At 39.1% G+C, this 18,345-nt stretch overlaps 1 protein-coding gene across 1 annotated transcript in view; it reads right to left on the bottom strand.

Annotated features, from left to right (window-relative positions):
* The window catches only part of LOC138691070 (inter-alpha-trypsin inhibitor heavy chain H3-like), a 60,097-nt gene that overhangs the window by 19,518 nt on the left and 22,234 nt on the right, over positions 1 to 18,345 (bottom strand). Inside the window, exons 5-7 of the mRNA XM_069812757.1 lie at positions 5,423 to 5,592; positions 4,568 to 4,768; positions 965 to 1,085 (exon numbers count right to left, since the gene is read on the bottom strand). Of these exons, the coding sequence (XP_069668858.1) occupies positions 965 to 1,085; positions 4,568 to 4,768; positions 5,423 to 5,592 (492 nt within the window). The remainder of the gene's footprint in view (positions 1 to 964; positions 1,086 to 4,567; positions 4,769 to 5,422; positions 5,593 to 18,345) is intronic.

The raw sequence follows: 18,345 nt of genomic DNA on the forward strand, positions 1-18,345 counted from the left end.
ACATTAAATCCAGACGTTTGAGATGGGCAGGGCATGTAGCACGTATGGGCGAATCCAGAAATGCATATAGAGTGTTAGTTGGGAGACCGGCGGGAAAAAGACCTTTGGGGAGGCCGAGACGTAGATGGGACGATAATATTGAAATGGATTTGAGGGAGGTGGGATATGATGATGGAAACTGGATTAATCTTGCTCAGGATAAGGACCAATGGCGGGCTTATGTGAGGGCGGCAATGAACCTTCGGGTTCCTTAAAAGCCAGTAAGTAAGTAAGTATACTGGTAATATTATTTATCCAAAATATGGAACAAATCAATACTAATATAATACAATAGGCCCAACATTCATCACAAGTAGAATAGGTCCTAACTATTGGCATGTACACATTGCATTTATGTTGTTCTGTACAGTATTTCATGGTAGAATGAGAGTTTAAGAAATTTGTTCCAAAGAAAATAATTTGTTATACGTGCATACCTACATTCGTCATTTCAAGATAATAATATTTTCCCTTTCCTCTGATTGAGGTTTTGGCTGATATGTACATCTAATATCAGGCAGTACATCTCACTTGACGATATGTGTCAGAGGAAAAACAATTGTTTGTAAGCACCTGAAGTCTGATTAGTGTAATATGTAGCTAGTTGGCGATGTATGTAATGTAGGAGAAAAGGGACTGGCCACCCTACCTCATTATCTCCTGGCCTAATTGCCTCATAAGTGGTGTCTTCTTGGTATCACTTGTGAGGTCCAGACCTGTCTTTGGACAGTTCACTAAACAACAATATTTTCCCATTTGGCAAATGGCTTGTGTCACATGGCATATGCTTACCTATATAATTAACTACAAGCACTGGTATATGAAGTATAAATATGCCTGTCCTCTCAATTTGTTATTAAAGAAAAAACACGTAAATTTAGTTTTAAATATTCGTGTGGTAACTGCTGAAATATACACCACTAACCTCCAAGTGTCTCAAGATTTCCAATCGTCTTGCTTGCTTTATCTATGCTATCAGGATTAGCAGAAATCACAGCATTCTTCCAAAGGAACTTTTCACTCTCCCACCCAGATTGACTCCATACCTGTAGGAATAAAAGAAATTAATCATTTTTAAACATTGTATCAAACTCTCATCAACCAATGTTGTTTTTGTTGTTGTTGTTATTATTATTATTATTATTATTATTTTTATTATTATTATTATTATTATTTTTAGCCTCATTTTTTATATTACAGAGAACGAATTTTGCTTCTGTATTGGACTGACACCATACTTCAATCCTTTTGGTATTATATTTGCCTCTTTGTCTCATTATGTGGTTCTTTTCAATATTAAATTTGGCTCAGATTGACTGGACGGTGTGACTTTTGGTGTTCCAAATAAGTACTGTAGTACGATTCTTGGCATCTCTCAGTGCAGTCCCTACCCGGAGATCTGATTGAGGGACTATTTTACCTCTGGAAAATTTTACACTGAGGGACTCCATGAATATAAACAGTGAAAAATATAGTGGGACTGCGTTGGTGGTAATGCAGCTTATGTGGGTACCTCTTTGTTAGAAACAGCCAAGTAAACTAAACGAACTCCAAAAGGAAATAACATTTCAATGGATACCTAGTCATTGTGGTATACCTGGAAACGAGAAAGTCGATAATATTGCAAAACAGGCAACATATTTGCAACCAAGACCTCTTCAAGTGATATCTCTATTCCATGCTTTTGCTTCAGTAAAGTCTCATTTTACAAACCTATGGATCAACAATTGGCTCTCATCTGACAAAGGAAAAATTTTACAGTCTGTACAAAAGAAACCAAGTAACCTGGAAATGTACAAAAACTTGCCAGAACAGGTCACATTGTCACTCAATTGTACCTACACTGATTTCACATTTCTGATAATCCTACTTGTCTGTGGTGTAATAATCATGATGAAGATCTGGAACACATTCTTCTATACTGTCCATCCATAAACCACAAAAGAAGTAAATTAAAATCATCAGTACCAGTTGCAGAAGAGACAGCCCTGCAGTATATATTGACTACACCCCACATCTGGCTACTAGCAACAGGCATCTATAATGAACACCGATCAAAATACCCCTCATTTCTCGTGAAAAACAACAACTGAATAGACTACAGTGGACTATAGTGGACTTTATGTTGTCGGCAAACAGCTGGATACATTAAGAAGATTGATTGATTTATTTAACCTGGTAGAGATAAGGCCATGAGGCCAATTCTTCCAGCAGAGATTAAAATCCCCTTGAAATTGCTTGAGTTCCTTGCTTGCAACATTAGGTTCACTGCATTTACAAATTTATTCATTACCCTTCGGATTTTCCTGACACTCCCAGCAACTGTGGCATCAGTAGAAAGGAGCTTTTCCAAACTTAAACTGATCAAAAACTATTTGAGAACAAAGAAAGGGGCTACAAACCAACAAAGATTTCCCCCCTTTTGAATCTTGCGTACACCACTTTTAACACTTGAATATAATTAATTGATGAACTAGTGGACTTACTCGTGTTAAATTTAACACGAGTAAGTCCACTAGTCCATTAATTAATTAACAAAGATTTCATTCTGAGGTTTTGTGTTATGTTTTTGAGCAGAATTATTAATAAACAAAAATTATAAACAGACAATATTAAATAATAATTGAACAGTGTAGTGAAAATAAATCCTGGTGGGAAATATTTAAAAATAAAGGGCCGTATTCATAGACATTGTTAGCCCGGGCTTTCGGTGGATGATAAGCGAACTAACGTTTTTCGTATTCATGAACCAGTGTCAGCGATATGATTTGATATGAATCCTGTTTAGCATTCTCGTAGCCCGGGCTAGCGAAATGTCTATGAAGAGCACCCAAAAATATTAATCCTAATTCTCCAAGAAGAACAGCAGCGGCTTTCTTCAGACATGGCTGCTTGTCAGCGCATCTCACCAAAATGTGTTTGAGCTTCAACTGTGAACTTGCAGAACATACTAAATTGCAACTCTATCAACATATGAGATAAAAGTGATGATAACATCGCAGACGTTTACTGGTATATTAGAAAACAAATGGAGAAAATCCCTTATTTTTAGCATTTGCTTAATCAATTAATTAATACCATCAATGTAACAAGAACGTTTCAGCAGTTTCGTAATTATGTCCATTGAATATTAAATTAGGATTTTATTAAATTTAGACAAAATCCTAAAATCTTTGCAGAGATAAAAGCAAGAAAGATAACTTTTTCACATTAAAAGCGATAATACTAATATGACTTTTTATTATCTACTCATATTAAGTGATATTTATAGTTACTAGAAACAAAAAGTGTAAGTAATTTGCGAATAATGCTGTTCTTACGTTTTGATTAAAAATAAATATAATATTTTCACTCAATCATTTCAGAGCCGATAGTATATGTTAATTTCTCATTGTTTATTCCATTTAAAGATAATCCGCATATTATTTTGTTTGTTTACTTGTACACTTACTTTCCAATAATTCATATTCATTCTTTAAATGCATATTCTGATTGGTTTTTCATTGTATAATAGAGTATAAATCCCACGACCTAGCGTCGTGGTCTAGGGACCTTAAGGAATCATGCCTGGACTCGTGTTATAGATTGCGCACTGGTTGAAGTCCTCATGAGGATGGAATTTTTTCATTAAATTTCGCCCAGTGTATGGGAGTGGTGCCCACAATTCATTGTGATTAATTTGGGGTGCTATGATAGGTAGCGAAATCCAGTTATGGGAACAAGCAATAATGACTGGAGGAATCATCATGCTAATCACACGATACTTCCGTTCTAATTGGATGATCGTTCACCTCTACTGACGCATGTGGACGTGAGGCCAGCGTCAGGCTCATCAGTCTTGGCCCTTCATGGGCTGTCATGCCAAGGACTTAATTTTTAAATTTTAATAGATATATGTCCGTAACGTCCCGCACCATGGCATGTCGCTTAGGACTCGCATTACGGAATGCACGCTGGTTTGAGTCCTCATGGGGGAAGAAATTTTCTCATGAAATTTCGGCCAGTGTATGGGACCGGTAACTACACACCATCGTGATGCACTTGGGGAGCTACAATAGGTAGCGAAAATCCAGTTTCGCAAACCAGCTGTAATGGCTGGGAGGTTCATCGTACTAACCACACGATACCTCCATTGTGGTTGGATGATCGTCCACCTCTGCTTTGGCATGTGGACGTGAGGCCAGCAGCCGGCTGGTTGGTCTTGGCCCTTTATGGGCTCTAGCACCATGGATTTACTTTACTTATATGTCTGTAATAAACTATATTTACCGTTATACATTCTGAAAATCTTGTTAATAAAAATGGAGCCCCAAATAATGTTTCCAATTGGGCCCCGCAATTCCTAAGGCCGGCCCTGTAATGAGTGTTGGCTTGTTAGTGTCACTTGTGAGGTTCGGGCTGTCTTTGGACAGTTAACTAAACAAACATTTGAGTGGTGTAATATTTCATTCACTCAGTAAAGTACGTACATGATTTGTTCATATATTGTAGGTAGTGTAATGATATTAGGAATATGAAAATGATTTACCAAGACCACTGTACCAAAGGCAATGAGGCTGAAGTAGTCTGTCAGCCGCAAGTCTCTGAGGATGGTGATGATGGCATCTTTAAGTTGGTTGAATTTTGGTCCACTCATGGAATCGCTGGCATCCAATACAAAGATGATGTGTTTTGGTAGTGGTTTCAAGTGTTCAGGCGCGAAGAAGTGCACGAAGTAGCCATTATTTACCTGCGGGCACAGTTGTTAATTAAAACACAAAATGTAACTGTACTACAGAATACTACAGAGGGTTCCTATGCAGATGGATCCCAGGTTTTCGTGTTCTGTCAGCTAATATGACTAGTGTGGAGTGCCCATCCCAAGGAAATTAAGCAACAAGGGGTGAGAGGGGGATCAGTCTGTACAGAAAAAGTGTACAAACCTGCCCATATGCTGGCATACAACCATTTGCAACCCTCCAACAGATTTTGTGTTAAGTAGAGGTTGAGTGGAACCGATCTGTGTAGGAAATCTCTGTATATTTGATCTCTTGTCTTTTTTTGTTGGTAAGCGGGTGGGTGGGTGGGTAGGTAGGTAGGAAGGAGTCAGAGATACAGACGTAAAAAGGCATGGGCAGATATACTTATTAGTATTAGTAGCATACTAAAATTATATGTTCATTTATTTATTTTGTTTCTATAAGTAGCTACTTCGAATTCTTTTGCTACATGATCTTCATTTCTAGTGCTTGGATTGATATATCGGAGTATGTCAATATCACAATACTGGGTTCACAAAGTTGTCACAAATATCAGAATTTGCTAAGGGCGAGTGAGGGGGAGAAGGGGGGAGGAAGGAAAGGAGCAAGACTTGATCATCGTTATATATAAACATTCTACTAACCAGCAGCTGACTTGGATGTTTAGAAGATCTGCCCAGATCATACTGTATTATAAACTGGCCATTGATCCCATCAGCCGTGAATTCTTGTTGGTGTCCTGCATTTGGTTCGTATCTAATTATCACAGAATGTAAGTTATGACGCTCTATTCTGACCCATGGATTCGTGATCCCTATAATATACAGATATTAAAAGTGAGATATAATGGAACACTCAACTTTCACCGGATGAGGCAACAGTTAAACAAGCTCTACTTGACTGAAAAAGTGAAGTAATAATTTTATTCTCTACAACTAAGTGAAAAATAACGTAATCTAATATGCTAAATAGCTAAATGCTAATACTGGTATAATATTTAAATGATAATGTGATTCACTCGAGTTATCCTTTGATATAAAATGTTTATCTTATGAAAATACAGTATAACTAACTTTAATCCTACAACATACTGTAGTTACACAAAATTTGTATTGAGAGAAATTTCTATCAACATAAATGAGTAGGGTGGCATGAGGCTAGGTGTCGTCTTCTAACCACATTACCACAACCACCACTACTACATCATCATCATCATCATCATCATCATCATCATCACCACTACCACCACCACCATTACCTCAATACCATACCATCATCAAATCAATACATACCATCACCTTCTCCACCATTACCCCAGTACCGTCATCATCACCTTGACTACCATTATCTCATTCCCATCACCATTCCAGCAATACCATCACTGTCGTAGCTATTATAGCCAGCTAGGATGCGAGTTTCAACTACTCGTAGCTTATCGGAGGAACAGCAGGCCAGTGATGTTTGTTTATATTTTCTTCCTCAGCAAATTCCAGAGTACAGTCAGTTCAGAATATAATATTGTGGTTTCGCATGTAGCTCCGTCTACTCGTCTTTCATTGTCTCTCGCGAAATAGAAAAGAAAAAAAAAAAGAAGATTAATCATGCACTGTGTTGTAGAAGATAGTTGGTAAAGAGGGGCAAATTCTTCCATGTGAATTTGCGTATTATCTTATTTTAACTCAAACAAAAAAAAAAAAAAAACAATAAATTGAAGAGGGCTATCACACTGCATTAACAGCCTGGCAGCTACTAAGAATTCTGCCGACAGGTAGAAGGAGACTTGCGATAATGGTCGTGAGAGGGTCCCCCCACCCCCGCTTTGAATTAATAGAGTCAGCTGTATCGTAGTTTTCTGTCAGCGCTTCAGTTAAGACGGACGTGCTTCTATATTTAACGACTTGCCGCGCTAATCAAGACTGAGGAAAAATCTTCAGTTAAGACGGACGTGCTTCTATATTTAACGACTTGCCGCGCTAATCACGACTGAGGGAAAATCTTCAGTTAAGACGGACGTGCAACGACTTGCCACGCTAATCAAGACTGAGGAAAAATCTTCGGTTAAGACGGACGTGCTTCTATATTCAACGACTTGCCGCACCAATCAAGACTGAGAAAAAATCTTCAGTTAAGACGGACGTGCTTCTATATTTAACGACTTGCCACGCTAATCAAGACTGAGGAAAAATCTTCAGTTAAGACGGACGCAGTTCTATATTTAACGACTTGCCGCGTTAATCAAGACTAAGGAAAAACCTTCAGTTAAGACGGACGTGCAACGACTTGCCACACTAATCAAGACTGAGGAAAAATCTTCAGTTAAGACGGACGTGCTTGTATATTCAACGACTTGCCGCGCTAATCAAGACTGAAGAAAAATCTTCAGTTAAGACGGACGTGCTTCTATATTTAACAACTTGCCGCGCTAATCAAGACTGAGGAAAAATCTTCAGTTACGACGGACGTGCTTCTATTTTTAACGACTTGCCGCGCTAATCAAGACAGGAAAAATCTTCAGTTAAGACGTGCAACGACTTGCCACACTAATCAAGACTGAGGAAAAATCTTCCGTTAAGACGGACCTGCTTCTATATTAAACGACTTTCCGTGCAAATCAAGACTGAGGAAAAATCTTCAGTTAAGACGGACGTGCTTCTATATGTAACGACTTGCAGCGCTAATCAAGACTGAGGAAAAATCTTCAGTTAAGACGGACTTGCTTCCATATTTAACGACTTTCCGCGCTAATCAAGACTGAGGAAAAATCTTCAGTCAATACGGACGTCCTTCTATATTTAACGACTTGCCGCGTTAATCAAGACCGACGAAAAATCTTCAGTTAAGACGGACGTGCTTCTATATTTAACGACTTGCCGCCCTAATCAAGAATGAGGAAAAATCTTCAATTAAGACGGACGTGCTTCTATATTTAACGACTTGCCGCGCTAATCAAGACTAACGAAAAACTTTCACTTAAGACGGACGTGCAACGAATTGCCACCCTAATCAAGACTGAGGAAAAATCTTCAGTTAAGACGGACGTGCTTCTATATTTAACGACTTTCCGCGCTAATCAAGACCGAGGAAAAATCTTCAGTTAACACGGACGTGCTTCTATATTTAACGACTTGTCGCGCTAATCAAGATTGAGGAAAAATCTTCAGTTAAGACGGACGTGCTTCTATATTTAACGACTTGCCGCGCTAATCAAGACTGAGGAAATATCTTCAGTTAAGACGGGCGTGCTTCTATATGTAACGACTTGCAGCGCTAATCAAGGCTGAGGAAAATTCTTCAGTTAGGACGGACGTGCTTCTAAATGTAACGACTTGCCGCGCTAATCAAGACTGAGGAAAAATCTTCAGTTAAGACGGATGTGCTTCTATATTTAAGGACTTTCCGCTCTAATCAAGACTGAGGAAAAATCTTCAGTTAAGACGGACATGCTTCGATATTTAATGACTTGCCGCGCTAATCAAGACTAAGGAAAAATCTTCAGTTAAGACGGACGTGCAACGACTTGCCACGGTAATCAAGACTGAGGAAAAGTCTTCAGTTAAGACGGACGTGCTTCTATATTTAACGTCTTGCCGCGCTAATCAAGACTGAGGAGAAATCTTCAGTTAAGACGGACGTGCAACGACTTGCGACGCTAATCAAGACAGGAAAAATCTTCAGTTAAGACGGACGTGCAACGACTTGGCGCGCTAATCAAGACTGAGGAAAAATCTTCCGTTAAGACGGACCTGCTTCTATATTCAACGACTTTCCGTGCTAATTAAGACAGAGGAAAAATCTTCAGTTAAGGCGGACGTGCTTCTATATTTAACGACGTGCCGCGCTAATCAAGACTGAGGAAAAATCTTCAGTTAAGACGGACTTGCTTCCATATTTAACGACTTTCCGCGCTAATCAAGACTGAGGAAAAATCTTCAGTCAATACGGACGTCCTTCTATATTTAACGACTTGCCGCGTTAATCAAGACCGACGAAAAATCTTCAGTTAAGACGGACGTGCTTCTATATTTAACGACTTGCCGCGCTAATCAAGACTGAGGAAAAATCTTCAGTTAAGTCGGACGTGCTTCTATATTTAACGACTTGCCGCGCTAATCAAGACTGAGGAAAAATCTTCAGTTAAGACGGACGTGCAACGACTTGCCACTCTAATCAAGACTGAGGAAAAATTTTCAGTTAAGACGGACATGCTTATATATTTAACGACTTGCCGCTCTAATGAAGACTGAGGAAAAATCTTCAGTTAAGACGGACCAGCTTCTATATTTAACGATTTGCCGCGCTAATCAAGACTGAGGAAAAATCTTCAGTTAAGACGGACGTGCAACGACTTGCCACGCTAATCAAGACTGAGGAAAAATCTTCAGTTAAGACGGACGTGCAACGACTTGCCACGCTAATCAAGACCGAGGAAAAATCTTCGGTTAAGACGGACGAGCTTCTATATTTAACGACTTTCCGCGCTAATCAAGACTGAGGAAAAATCTTCAGCTAAGGCGGACGTGCTTCTGTATTTGACTTGTCCCGCTAATCAAGACTGAGGAAAAATCTTCAGTTAAGACGGACGAGCTTCTATATTTAACGACTTGCCGCGCTAATCAAGACTGAGGAAAAATTATCAGTTAAGGCGGATGTGCTTCTTTATTTGACTTGTCGCGCTAATCAAGACTGAGGAAAAATCTTCAGTTAAGACGGACGAGCTTCTGTATTTAACGACGTGCCGCGCTAATCAAGACTGAGGAAATATCTTCAGTTAAGACGGACGTGCTTCTATATTTAACGACTTGCAGCGCTAATCAAGACTGAGGAAAATTCTTCAGTTAAGACGGACGTGCTTCTAAATTTAACGACTTGCCGCGCTAATCAAGACTGGGGAAATATCTTCAGTTAAGACGGACGAGCTTCTATATTTAACGACTTGCCGCGTTAATCAAGACTGAGGAAAATCTTCATTTAAGACGGACGTGTTTCTATATGTAACGACTTGCAGCGCTAATCAAGACTGAGGAAAATTCTTCACTTAAGACGGACGTGCTTCTAAATGTAACGACTTGCCGCGCTAATCAAGACTGAGGAAATATCTTCAGTTAAGACGGACGTGCTTCTATATTTGACTTGCCCTGCGGACGAAGGATTAGGGAAACAACTGGTAGTGACTGAGGTCAGGAGCATAGACAAGACTAATGGAGGAAATGCAAGAGAATACATGAGAAGAACGAGTGTAGGAAGGAAGCGACTAACAGATATTAGTGATTGTGAGGACTGAATAGATAGGGCGTTGGAGAGGTTATAGCGAAGTAGAAGAGTGCTAAAAAGTGAGTGCAGAAAAGTTAGGGGTGGCAAAAGTGTATGAAAAGGAACAGAGAAGAAAGTGTTAGTGTAAGAAGATAGGGTAAGTGTGTAATAAGATAAACTATCAAACAATGAATACAATGATATCTGAACAAATGTGAAGTGGAATGAGAGAGAAATTGGAAGGGTAATTTAAGTGAATTAGATATTTGATGTTTTTCAATGTTTTAGATTGCGAGTAGTAGCAGGGGTACTATAACTGTAGGAGTATTATCGAAATAAATATATGGATAGGGGTAATAAAATAGGAAATTTAGGAATGGAAGGGAATCAGTCTAGGTAGGAGGGAGAGAATAGAAGAGGATAAAGGGGGAAGGACATATGGCAATTCAGTCATAATAGAACATTAGAAAGCAATCAAGAAATTCTCGGCAAAGAATAGGCCCTACCTTAATAGAAAAGAGTTATATGTATTAAAGGGATGGTGGATCGAAAAACAGAAATGTGAAGGTCCACCATAACTGTGAATTGTAAAGTTGAATGACAAATAAATATCAATATCAATATAAATATCAATATTTGACTTGCCGTGCTAATCAAGACTGAGGAAAAATCTTCAGTTAAGACGGATGTGCTTCTGAATGTAACGACTTGCAGCGCTAATCAAGACTGAGGAAAAATCTTCAGTTAAGACGGACATGCTTCTATATGTAACGACTTGCAGCGCTAATCAAGACTGAGGAAAATTCTTCAGTTAAGACGGACGTGCTTCTAAGTGTAACGACTTGCCGCGCTAATCAAGACTGAGGAAATATCTTCAGTTAAGACGGACGTGCTTCTATATTTGACTTGCCGCGCTAATCAAGACTGAGGAAAAATCTACAGTTAAGACGGATGTGCTTCTATATGTAACGACTTGCAGCGCTAATCAAAACTGAGGAAAAATCTTCTGTTAAAGCGGACGTGCAACGACTTGCCGCGCTAATCAAGACTGACGAAAAATCTTCAGTTAAGACGGACGTGCAACGACTTGCCACGCTAATCAAGACTGAGGTAAAATCTTCGGTTAAGACGGACGAGCTTCTATATTTAACGACTTGCCGCGCTAATCAAGACTGAGGAAAAATCTTCAGTTAAAGCGTACGTGCTTATTTATTTGACTTGTCGCGCTAATCAAGACTGAGGAAAAATCTTCAGTTAAGACGGACGAGCTTCTATATTTAACGACTTGCCGCGCTAATCAAGACTGAGGAAAATCTTCATTTAAGACGGACGTGTTTCTATATGTAACGACTTGCAGCGCTAATCAAGACTGAGGAAAATTCTTCACTTAAGACGGACGTGCTTCTAAATGTAACGACTTGCCGCGCTAATCAAGACTGAGGAAATATCTTCAGTTAAGACGGACGTGCTTCTATATTTAACTTGCCGTGCTAATCAAGACTGAGGAAAAATCTTCAGTTAAGACGGATGTGCTTCTGAATGTAACGACTTGCAGCGCTAATCAAGACTGAGGAAAAATCTTCAGTTAAGACGGACATGCTTCTATATGTAACGACTTGCAGCGCTAATCAAGACTGAGGGAAATTCTTCAGTTAAGACGGACGTGCTTCTAAATGTAACGACTTGCCGCGCTAATCAAGACTGAGGAAATATCTTCAGTTAAGACGGACGTGCTTCTATATTTGACTTGCCGCGCTAATCAAGACCGAGGAAAAATCTACAGTTAAGACGGATGTGCTTCTATATGTAACGACTTGCAGCGCTAATCAAAACTGAGGAAAAATCTTCTGTTAAAGCAGACGTGCAACGACTTGCCGCGCTAATCAAGACTGACGAAAAATCTTCAGTTAAGATGGACGTGCAACGACTTGCCACGCTAATCAAGACTGAGGTAAAATCTTCGGTTAAGACGGACGAGCTTCTATATTTAACGACTTGCCGCGCTAATCAAGACTGAGGAAAAATCTTCAGTTAAAGCGTACGTGCTTCTTTATTTGACTTGTCGCGCTAATCAAGACTGAGGAAAAATCTTCAGTTAAGACGGACGAGCTTCTATATTTAACGACTTGCCGCGTTAATCAAGACTGAGGAAAATCATCAGTTAAGGCGGACGTTCTTCTGTATTTGACTTGTCGCGCTAATCAAGACTGAGGAAAAATCTTCAGTTAAGACGGACGAGCTTCTATATTTAACGACTTGCCGCGCTAATCAAGACTGAGGAAAATCTTCATTTAAGACGGACGTGTTTCTATATGTAACGACTTGCAGCGCTAATCAAGACTGAGGAAAATTCTTCACTTAAGACGGACGTGCTTCTAAATGTAACGACTTGCCGCGCTAATCAAGACTGAGGAAATATCTTCAGTTAAGACGGACGTGCTTCTATATTTAACGACTTGCCGTGCTAATCAAGAATGAGGAAAAATCTTCAGTTAAGATGGATGTGCTTCTGTATGTAACGACTTGCAGCGCTAATCAAGACTGAGGAAAAATCTTCAGTTAAGACGGACATGCTTCAATATGTAACGACTTGCAGCGCTAATCAAGACTGAGGAAAATTCTTCAGTTAAGACGGACGTGCTTCTAAATGTAATCACTTGCCGCGCTAATCAAGACTGAGGAAATATCTTCAGTTTAGACAGACGTGCTTCTATATTTGACTTGCCGCGCTAATGAAGACTGAGGAAAAATCTACAGTTAAGACGGATGTGCTTCTATATGTAAAGACTTGCAGCGCTAATGAAGACTGAGGAAAAATCTTCAGTTAAGGCGGACGTGCAACGACTTGCCGCGCTAATCAAGACTGAGGAAAAATCTTCAGTTAAGACGGACGTGCAACGACTTGCCACGCTAATCAAGACTGAGGAAAAATCTTCGGTTAAGACGGACGAGCTTCTATATTTAACGACTTGCCGCGCTAATCAAAACTGAGGAAAAATCTTCACTTAAAGCGGACGTGCTTCTTTATTTGACTTGTCGCGCTAATCAAGACTGAGGAAAAATCTTCAGTTAAGACGGACGAGCTTCTATATTTAACGACTTGCCGCGCTAATCAAGACTGAGGAAAAATCTTCAGTTAAGGCGGACGTGCTTCTTTATTTGACTTGTCGCGCTAATCAAGACTGAGGAAAAATCTTCAGTTAAGACGGACGAGCTTCTATATTTAACGACGTGCCGCGCTAATCAAGACTGAGGAAATATCTTCAGTTAAGACGGACGTGCTTCTATATTTAACGACTTGCAGCGCTAATCAAGACTGAGGAAAATTCTTCAGTTAAGACGGACGTGCTTCTAGATGTAACGACTTGCCGCGCTAATCAAGACTGAGGAAAATCTTCATTTAAGACGGACGTGTTTCTATATGTAACGACTTGCAGCGCTAATCAAGACTGAGGAAAATTCTTCACTTAAGACGGACGTGCTTCTAAATGTAACGACTTGCCGCGCTAATCAAGACTGAGGAAATATCTTCAGTTAAGACGGACGTGCTTCTATATTTGACTTGCCGTGCTAATCAAGACTGAGGAAAAATCTTCAGTTAAGACGGATGTGCTTCTGTATGTAACGACTTGCTGCGCTAATCAAGACTGAGGAAAAATCTTCAGTTAAGACGGACGTGCTTCTATATGTAACGACTTGCAGCGCTAATCAAGACTGAGGAAAATTCTTCAGTTAAGACGGACGTGCTTCTAAATGTAACGACTTGCCGCGCTAATCAAGACTGAGGAAATATCTTCAGTTAAGACGGACGTGCTTCTATATTTGACTTGCCGCGCTAGTCAAGACTGAGGAAAAATCTTCAGTTAAGACGGATGTGCTTCTATATGTAACGACTTGCAGCGCTAATCAAGACTGAGGAAAAATCTTCAGTTAAGGCGGACGTGCAACGACTTGCCGCGCTAATCAAGACTGAGGAAAAATCTTCAGTTAAGACGGACGTGCAACGACTTGCCACGCTAATCTAGACTGAGGAAAAATCTTCGGTTAAGACGGACGAACTTCTATATTTAACGACTTGCCGCGCTAATCAAGACTGAGGAAAAATCTTCAGTTAAAGCGGACGTGCTTCTTTATTTGACTTGTCGCGCTAATCAAGACTGAGGAAAAATCTTCAGTTAAGACGGACGAGCTTCTATATTTAACGACTTGCCGCGCTAATCAAGACTGAGGAAAAATCTTCAGTTAAGGCGGACGTGCTTCTTTATTTGACTTGTCGCGCTAATCAAGACTGAGGAAAAATCTTCAGTTAAGACGGACGAGCTTCTATATTTAACTACTTGCCGCGCTAATCAAGACTGAGGAAATATCTTCAGTTAACACGGACGTGCTTCTAAATGTAACGACTTGCCGCGCTAATCAAGACTGAGGAAATATCTTTAGTTAAGACGGATGTGCTTCTATATGTAACGACTTGCAGCGCTAATCAAGACTGAGGAAAATTCTTCAGTTAAGACGGACGTGCTTCTAAATGTAACGACTTGCCGCGCTAATCAAGACTGAGGAATTATCTTCAGTTAAGACGGACGTGCTTCAATATTTGACTTGCCGCGCTAATCAAGACTGAGGAAAAATCTTCAGTTAAGACGGATGTGCTTCTTCTATATGCAACGACTTGCGGCGCTAATCAAGACTGAGGAAAAATCTTCAGTTAAGGCGGACGTGCAACGACTTGCCGCGCTAATCAAGACAGAGGAAAAATCTTCAGTTAAGGCGGACGTGCTTCTATATTTAACGACGTGCCTCGCTAATCAAGACTGAGGAAATATCTTGAGTTAAGACGGACGTGCTTCTATATTCAACGACTTGCCCGACGTTTTACCTGAAACGAAGTTCTAAATCATCAGTTTTCTGAGTGATTGTCGGTCCTCATTCAGTTCAGGTGAAACACGCATTCAGCATCGTGATGAATTGGGGCTCTATACACGATAGATACAGTTCCGAAAATCAGCTGTAATGGCTAGGGGGATCATAGTGCTAACCGCAGAATACTGGTTGGGTTATAGTTCACTTATTTATGCTTGTGTATCTGGACGTGAGGCCAGCAATCGGCTGATAAGCCTTGGCGACACTTTCGCGTCCATGATTATTATTGTTATTATTATTATTATTATTATTATTATTATTATTATTATTATTATCAACATAGGTTACAACTCCGAGATATTGAAAGTACACTTTCTTCGAAATGCATTTTGTAAAAAAAAAAAAAAAAATACTGAAAATAACAAAAATTAATCATAGTGCATTTCTCCCACTCTCGAACGAAATAACACGCAGGCGTTTTGCACTTTTTGAATTTGTGAAATGCTATTGAAAACGAATTTTCTATTTACCGTACCTTTTCCTTTATGGAGTTGCAAATGTTATCCATAGTTATCCGGTTCTGGCTATGTAGGCCTAATGCTTTACCTTGCAGTTTACAAGTATCAGGAGACATGCTGGTGTCACCAATTTCATTGTGTTAGATTTGTACTTGTATTTATTTTATTTCTTCATTTTTTATATAAGCTTATGCTGATTACGCCCTTCTTTTTGTTACTTGCCGCATTTTTCATGAACTCATAAACATTGGCAACAATTTCTGAATTGTCTTTTCTTTTAATTTTGAAGTAACTGGAGACATTGGTTGGGATGCATAAAGTTGTAGTATTACCTTTTACTTTGACTGTAAAAGATACTTGAATTAGAAGTATATACTTCTTGTTATGCTTATAAATAGTAGTTTATACTATCAATCAGTGGCGGCTCGCAACCTCAATAGTTGGTGAAGCTCTTTCATTAAGAAACATGATGTACGACTTACCTATTTTTTGTAGATTAAGTTCATTCATCTGTCTCTACAGATGGAGAAGTTGTCAATGATGTCGTCATGAAACGGCTGCTTCTCAATCAGATCATGTAGCAAGTCCTTGTGAATAGAGAAGCACGCCAATGATGTTAATCTCCCTTGTGCCAGTGAATAGCGAAGATTTGTCTTTATGCGGTTGAGTGCAGAAATAAATTACTTCGCTCCACTGAAACGCTTGTTGACTGTAATGTCACAATAAGGAAAAAGAGCCTATAGGTTTCTTCAATACGTCTTTGTTTTCTCTCACACGTTTTAGTGCTTGTCTCAGGGGAAATGTTCTGGTACTCATGATCTGCATAGAGAAGCTCTAGTTCTGTTTTCAAATAACTTACTTTGAACAAATTTGGGAAAGTCTTTTGTAGAGTGGCAAGAGCATTAGAAGGAGAAACTTTTGAATATTAAAGACATTTTAAATTATCGGCAAGAGAGTAAAACTGAAGCTGTTCAATGCTTGAAATCTAGTGTTAACTTACATCAAAATAACGTCAAGTATTTCAAACAATACCCTAATTGTTTGTACCTCTGAAAAAGTTCACCTTCTGACTTAACAATGAAGAACTATTGCACAGCCATTGTACCACGCACTTTTAAAATGTTTGATGTAAGAACTTGCACCTTTCCTTTCCACCGTTTTTACCGATACAATAAGAACAGGTTTTGGTTTCTCTGCTAACACTACATCTCATTTATCACCTTCAGTCCACCGCGAAAATAGTGTCTGTAAAACGCTACACACTTTTTGTTTATAGGATACATTCCTCATTGTTAATAAAAGTATTTGATTTATTACTTTTAAAAATAATGACAAAACTATCACTAAAAATAAATAACTAATCAGTTAATTTAGTCTTCTAATTACATCGTTTTAGCAACAAGATATAACACAATCGTCCACACCTGTGAAGTAACGGTCAGCGCGTCTGGCCGCGAAATCAGGTGGCCCGGGTTCGAATCCCGGTCGGGGCAAGTTACCTGGTTGAGGTTTTTTCCGGAGTTTTCCCTCAACCCAATACGAGCAAATGCTGGGTAACTTTCGGTGCTGGACCCCGGACTCATTTCACAGGCATTATCACCATTTCATTCAGACGCTAAATAACTTAGATGTTGATACAGCGTCGTAAAATAATCCAATAAAATAAAAAATATAACACAATCACTCTATTCACACGTCTCACAAACTGAAATGAAGATGTACAAAGAATTAGTGTAAACGACAAGGAATGTACCGGTTTGCTATTGTATTCATGTGCCGTTATTTTTCTTTCAAAAGAGATAAGTCAGGAGGCTACAAGGGTGCTTGCAGCTACAAAAGAAATGTTTTGTCAGTGCTTCAAGTATCCTCGAAGACAGGCACTATAGAAATCTTACAAGGGTTCGTTGCCATGGTTACCATAAACAAATCGGCAAAATGAGAAGCTCTGCCGCGGGAAGTGGAAAATAGCTGCAATCTTCACCCTTCCCCCCTCTTGCGCCACCAACAGCGACAAGTTACTGTCCAATGGGACTAGTGTTCCATAATGCAGAATATCTAAGTGCAGAACATATCACAACGCAGAACGTAAAAGACAAAAATGAAGTGAAATAAAATAAAATATTAAAATACTTGTAACTAAGTTAAGTTGCTCTTAGTAAACAGGTGAAGTGCCACTTCACGGGCTTCACCCGAAAAACTGCCCCTGCTATCAATTCTAGCATAAACTAAAGACGACCTTCCAGATCAAGTTTCTGTCATGCAAGAAAGAATTTACTATGGGTTTTTATACATAAAGACCGTAGTATATATTACGAAAACCGTAGCAGTAGCATTTACTTCAACTTTATGCATACCAGCCATTGTCTCAACACGAATATTAGAAGCGACTTAAAAATTACAACTATAATAAATGAAGAGTCCACTGCAAGAATGATGGATGTCACTTTCTTGTCGAAAATGAACCAAGACTGTCAATGCATAGCTTAAGACATATAGAATGTACATAGAGAGTTATATGGCATTAACACTGATAGTCATTGTCCAGTAATGATCGGAAAATCACAGTTAAGCTTTGAGCTCTAAGCATTTCAAACTTTCAATTGCTTCTCCTACAAAATGTATTCCAAATGACATCCATCATTCTTGCAGTGGATTCTTCAAATTATATTCTCATTAAAATTAAAACGAAATGATATAGTTAAAACTGACGTACACATCCATAAACCTCACTATTCCGATAGTGACTACATATGCCTATACAGTAGGCCTACTCACTAATTACTATAGTACATTATATTCTCATTAAAATTAAAACGAAATGGGATAGTTAAAACTGTCGTACATATCTATAAACCTCACTATTCCGATAGTGACTACGTAGGCCTATACAATAGGCCTATTCACTAATTACGTCACTCTCGAACAAGTGAACGATA

The sequence above is a fragment of the Periplaneta americana genome, chromosome 16, assembly GCF_040183065.1.
Source record: "Periplaneta americana isolate PAMFEO1 chromosome 16, P.americana_PAMFEO1_priV1, whole genome shotgun sequence".
Lineage (NCBI taxonomy): Eukaryota > Metazoa > Arthropoda > Insecta > Blattodea > Blattidae > Periplaneta > Periplaneta americana.